Raw genomic sequence first — 6,000 nt, 5'->3', positions numbered from 1 at the left:
CCAGCAAAGGTCTCCAGAGCACCAATGCTTGGAGACAGGGAGGAAGGAGACTGTGGGCTTCCAGGAGCTCACAAACCTAGGGGGTCAGCCAGGTCCTCAGTGGAGGATAGATTGCAGCCAGACTTGTGAGCGAGCATGTGCAGAGGCCAGCAAGAGCGACAGGGGGCTCTGGTGGTCAGCCAAGGTTTACAGGAGGAGGGGAGACTGGAGTCAGTCATCAAAGGGTGAGGAAGAGCGTGCTCTGCAGAGTGGAGATGTGGGAGACCTGTGAGCAAAAGCTAAGGCGTTAGGGTCCTGTGGCTGGGTGGGGAGACAGCAGGTGAACAAGGGCTCCTCTCTGGGGCACACCCATGGTCTTATGAGAGAGAGAAGGTGCGGGAAGATGCTGGGTGTCCATGGAGGGCTGTGCCTCAGGGAGCCCATGCCTTATGATGATTCCTCTTGGTGGGAAAAATGAGGTTTGGGATTTACTGTAGTCAGAAAACTGAATGCCTCCATGAGTGTGAATATGTACACAGCGTATCTTTGAAGCCCTATGTCAAAGTCGTTTTATATCTCTGATCTCTTTTTACTTTCGCAACTACCCTGAGAGGTTGGCTGGACAGAAATATCCTCAAGGACGGAGGAGAATACAGAACTCCAGTGGGATGAAATGTCTGGCCTGTGGTCATGGGGCTCGAAAGTTGAAAAGCCAAGGTCTATCCTGGGCTCCTGGCCCTAGCTCTATGCTCCTGCCCCAACTTCCGCCTGGACTGCCATCCTATCTCCCAGGACCCTGCGTGCCACAGGCCACCATGGCCCCTGCCTCCTCTTGCATTTTCACAGGAGAACCCCCACCAGGTCTGGTGGGTCTGGGAGCAGGAGTGAAGGACTGAAACAGAAAGATGAGGACCCACTGGCTGCAGATGCCAGAGCCCAAGTCCAGGGTTGAGGGTCCATCGCCTCCTCCCAAACTGCTTAACGTGCCTGCCACCGCCTTTAGGAGGAACTGCTGCAGAGAAAGGACCGGGAGGGGTGAAGCCCTGTGCTGGTTCTCTGGGGCGGACTTGGGGAGATGGGCCTCAGGTAGGGGCTTCCTAGTTTGACCTCTTCTTTCCAGAGTCTCCAGTCGGATGGCACTGAGGACTGAAGGTCGGGGGAGTGGTCTTCTGCTCCCTGCCAGTACCAGTGGGCACGTGCAAAGCTCTCCCTTAGTGCCAGGCCCTGCTCTGGGGGCTGGCACACATATTCTCAATCTCCACAGCCACCTCCAGAGGAAGGTTCCATTATTACCTCCCTTTTTACAGATGAGGAAAGGGAGGCACAGAGAGGTTCAGTGATTTGCTCAGGATCACTCAGTTTGTAAGTGGCAGAGCTGGGGTTGAACCCAGGACATCTGCCTCTAGGAGCTACTCTGCCCCTGTTATTAGTAACATTCATAAGCAAAGCCACCATTTGACCAGTACCTCCTGCGTGCCCGGGGCTTAGTTCCTTACAGCAGCCTGGGACTTGGGCACTATGCCCTGCACACTTCTCATCTCATAGATGAGTAAACCTAGGCTTGGCAGGCGGCCTGGGGTGAGGCACCTTCAGAATCTCACAGATGCCAGGTCTACCTAAATCGGAAGTGTCCACTCTCCCCAGCCTCTGTGACTCCCTGTGTGACAGTGGGAAAGCGCATTCCCTTTCAGAGCCTCAGTTTCCCTATAGCCTAGGCCTTCTACTCCTGGCCTCCCTGCTCCAGCAAATGAGGGAGTGAGTGGGGTTGCGGTGCTGTGGGAGTGAGGGTCTGGGCAACTCAGGGCCTTTCCCTTCCCCCACCAGGCCCCCTCCCCTTCCCCCCTCGCAGAAGTCCAGAAGTCGCCGCTCCGTTTTTGTTTTTTGTTTGTTTGTTTGTTTTGTTTTGTTTTTTTCCTCGATTGGTGAGTTGGGACGGGGAGGTGCTGGGTGCAGAAGGTCGCTGCTGCGTCACTCAGAGGTCAGCGAGGCTGGCTAGAGAAGGCCCAGCTCCGATCTGGGGAAGGACCCAAGGGCCCAGAAGCCACGTGCTCGGGGCAGTTCTGCAGGGAGCGGCCGGTCCTCTGGGGAAAAGAGAAGCACCCCGGACTTGAGGAGGGGGCGGGGAGGGAGAGCCAGAGGAGGCAGGTTCTGGACAGAAGGGGGGGGGGTGGGGGGAGGTAGAGAGGACGCGGACAAAGGAGGCGGCCGGCAGCCCAGCTGTTTTGAAAAATGCTTCCTGTTTCTTTAAAGGCGCTCGCGGCTCGGGCGGCCGGGGCTGGGGAGGCGGCGGCGGCGGCGGGGGCTGCCTCCTCTCGGGGCGGCGGCGCTGACTGATCTCGCGAACTGGGCTTCTGTGTAAACTGAGGCTAAACAAACACAGATGGAGCGCAGCGGGCGTTCTCCAGAAATGCTGGCAAGGCGGCAGCGACTTCAGATGACACTCTGAGCGCTCCGGGAACGGACAGCCCGGCGGCTTCGCGGAGCCGGCGGCGCAGCTGCCCCGGGCGAGGGGGAGAAAGGGAGGGAGGAGGGCGGGCGCGAGAAGGGGGAGAGCCCGAGACTCCCAGGCGCTGAGCGCGGCGGCCGCCCGGGCAGAGCCGGCGCGCGGCGTGCAGAGCGAGCGCGGCGGGCGCGCGGCCCGGGCAGCCCCACGCCCCTGCCTCGCGCGCTGCCCGCGCCATGAAGCACATCCCGGTTCTCGAGGACGGGCCGTGGAAGACCGTGTGCGTGAAGGAGCTGAACGGCCTCAAGAAGCTCAAGAGGAAAGGCAAGGAGCCGGCGCGGCGCGCGAACGGCTATAAAACTTTCCGATTGGACTTGGAAGCGCCCGAGCGCGGCGCCACCGCCACCAACGGGCTGCGCGACAGGACCCAGAGGCTGCAGCCGGTCGCGGCCCCGGTGCCAGCCCCGGTGGCGCCGGCTGTTCCCTCAGGTGGGGGCGCGGACCCGGCCGGGGAGCGCCGGGGCGCCCGGGCGCCGGAGGTCTCCGACGCGCGGAAACGCGGCTTCGCCCTGGGTGCAGTGGGGCCGGGACTCCCCACGCCGCCGCCACCGCCGCCGCCGCCGCCGCCACCGCCGCCTCCGGCGCCCCAGAGCCAAGTACCCGGGGGTTCCGAGGCGCAGCCTTTCCGGGAGCCCGGCCTCCGTCCCCGTATCTTGCTGTGCGCACCGCCTGCACGCCCCACGCCGTCGGCGCCCCCTGCGCCCCCGGAGTCTTCCGTGCGCCCCGCGCCCCCCACGCGCCCCGGGGAAAGTTCTTACTCGTCAATTTCACACGTAATTTACAATAACCACCCGGATGCCTCCGCGTCGCCTAGGAAACGGCCGGGCGAAGCGACCACCGCTGCCTCGGAGATCAAAGCCCTGCAGCAGACCCGGAGGCTCCTAGCGAACGCCAGGGAGCGGACGCGGGTGCACACGATCAGTGCAGCCTTCGAGGCGCTCAGGAAGCAGGTACCGGCTCCCAGCCGCACACCCTCACTGCGCCCGGGGACGTTTGCTGGAGTGGGTGGGTGAGTGGCGGGGAGATTTTAGGGAGGATGAGGGTGTGTGTGAGGAGCGAGTTGTTCCCGCCCGGTCGGCCCCAGGGTCCAGACAGGTTTGAGCCCTCCTAGGGCAGTACCCTTTGCCACAGCGTTGATACGGATCTTAGCTTGCAAAGTGGGGGCAAAGGTTCGAGATCTCTGGCCCAGGCACGCCCTGCTTCTCCCCCCAGCCCCCGGGGCGACCCTTCTGCGCGTCTGACTTCAGCCCTCATAGTTCACTTTTATGGCAGCAAGTATTTGTCTTCCCGAGTCCCTTGGGCGCGGTGGGGAGTGGAGAGAGGGAATGTGGGAATCTGTCTCCAGCGAGGAAGCGGGGGCGGGGCGGGGGGACCCTTCCTCTTCAGGCATTTAGCGCGGTCTGGGTCTTGGGAGGCCTACGATGCTGCGGAGGGGTGGAACTGGTTTTGCCACCCCCTCTTCAGACCCTACCTCCTAGGAGGGATGCCTCTACACTCAGGCTGCTTCGGAGCCCTGCATCCAACCCCCTGGTATCCTTAAGGATCTGGGCTACAAGCCTGCGTCCCCTCCCCAAGGGCAGCTTCAGGATTTGGCTGGTGAGAGCCTTCTCAGGGGATACCCTCCGCTGCTGCGCTTCACCTCATGGTGAAGCAGGTAGGTCTACTGAGGGGACTGGTTAGTTGGGGGATCTGCAGAGCCTTGTTCTGGGGTGGGTCAGGGGCTTCTCAGTTTGGGGCTGGTGGGTGTTGCCTTCACCAGACAGCGTCCTCTAGGGGGATGGAGAAGAACATTTGTCTGAGAATTACCAGTAATAGGGAGGGGCAGTTTTGCAATTACACTTTAAACAAGACTGGGACTGCCCTGGGGTTCTAGACTTCTGGTTTTCTTAGAGAGAAGGGAGATCTAAGAAGAGAGTAGTAAGTGCCCCCTGCCCGCACCCCCACAGGGAACGGGGAAGGATTAGGGGTGGATGTGACTGGTTTGGACAGTCAGGTTTTTGCTTACTCTACAGCTGACTTCCTGTGTGACTCCAGGAAAGTTACTCAACCTCTCTGGGCTTTAGCCAACAACAGAGTGTTTTAGAAAACATGATCTTCTTTTTGGATCCCACTCTCTTCTTCCTTCTGCGGGTGGGGTGGACAGGTGCATGTGTCCATCCATGGGAAGGGAATTGAGCTCCTGGGAGGAAAGAGGCTGTATGACTTGAGTCAAAGTGTCTTGCTTGGGTTTGGGTAAGATGCTTGGTCAGTGATGTGGCCAGCCACACCAGTTGGGACCCTGAGCAGTGGGCCCAGTGGAACATTCAGGCTTACCCTTGGGCAGCAGCTCTGTGTCTGAATGCCTACGGAGGGTGGCAACCCATAGAGCATCTTGCAGCCTACCCCCAGGATAGAAGGATGACAGACTGGGCAGAAAGATGCCTGTCCACCTGCTTACCTTGCAACTAGGGAAACCTTGCAACTAGGGAAAGATTGGGGAGGCCACATGCCCAGGACATCACAGCTGGTGAGGAACAGGGTAGGGCCGGCACCTAGGTCCTTCGACTACCAGTTCAGGGCCCCTTTTGTCCCTCTGATTGCCTCTTTCATTTCCGAGAAAGTATTCATGGTCTCTGTGTACTCAACTCAACTAAACGTCTCATTTACCCAGTGGCTTTTGCTTCCTTCAGTAATATTCCACCTTGCTTGATCTTCACATCCTGTCAGGTTGAATTACCCCATTTAATGGAATAGAAAACTGAGGCCTGGAGAAAGAAGGAAGGAGACTGGTCCAAGATCACCTAGTGGGTTAGGGAAGATGACAGCAGTTTCTGGAATGCCTGCCTGACCAAATGCTTCCCACAGTGCCATCTGTATCTGTCATGTTTATTAACCATCGGAAGCTGGTCTACCTATGACGGAATCCAAGATGAGATTATTTAAATCCTGTTCTTTCACGTCCACGCTTTCTGTGGGGAAGTTCTACCTAAGAAGGACAGATGCAATGACATATGTATGCCTATACATGTGATCATTACACATGCCCAAGAGCACATACAAATACATGGTCACAGAGGTGCCTGCTCCTGTTTGTTCCCTCCCCACTCAAACCACTCCGTCCCTTCCCCAGAAAGCTGCCAGGTCAGAGTGGGCATCTGCCTGCTGTTGGGAGGGAAGGAAATGTAGGTAGGGCACTTGTGATCTCAGAGCCAGGGGCTGAGGCCACACCCACAACAGCACCCATCCGATGGAGAAAATCCTCTGTCCCCCACACATAAGAGGTGCATGCGTGCACATGCATGCACACGTGCACTCTCACACACCCCAATCCAGACAGCCTGTAGCTCTGGATCTAGGCTCAAGTTTGACTGTTTGAAATGGGCCCTTGGCAAAGAAGGGAAAAGAAGGAGGATGGTTCTGCCTGAAATGAAGGCTTGGCCATCACAGCACCGAGATCAGTTCCGGGATTGTGGCTCTGGTCTGGGGTTTTGTTTCCCTGAGCAGCTAGCTTCTTGGTACAGTTAAAAGAGCACTGGGTG

The 6,000-nt window shown here is 58.7% G+C and overlaps 1 protein-coding gene across 9 annotated transcripts in view; it reads left to right on the top strand.

The window, feature by feature from the left end:
* The first annotated feature begins 2,139 nt into the window (after positions 1 to 2,139).
* Positions 2,140 to 6,000, top strand: part of ATOH8 (atonal bHLH transcription factor 8) — a 31,523-nt gene continuing 27,662 nt past the window's right edge. For 4 of the 9 annotated variants that reach the window (XM_035001150.1, XM_035001146.1, XM_035001147.1 and 1 more), the window contains exon 1: positions 2,141 to 3,432. In XM_035001150.1, coding sequence (XP_034857041.1) covers positions 2,659 to 3,432 — 774 coding nt within the window. In that variant the 5' untranslated portion in view covers positions 2,141 to 2,658. Of the gene's footprint in view, positions 3,433 to 6,000 lie in introns of all 9 variants that reach the window. The other 5 variants (XM_035001143.1, XM_035001151.1, XM_035001152.1 and 2 more) reach the window with 3 other exon arrangements.

This window comes from Mirounga leonina, unplaced genomic scaffold (assembly GCF_011800145.1).
Source record: "Mirounga leonina isolate KUSES-001 unplaced genomic scaffold, KU_Mleo_1.0 Mir_125, whole genome shotgun sequence".
In the NCBI taxonomy this organism is placed as follows: domain Eukaryota; kingdom Metazoa; phylum Chordata; class Mammalia; order Carnivora; family Phocidae; genus Mirounga; species Mirounga leonina.
Note: the sequence above shows the minus strand (reverse complement) of the source record. Positions and strands in the feature narration are given on the sequence as shown.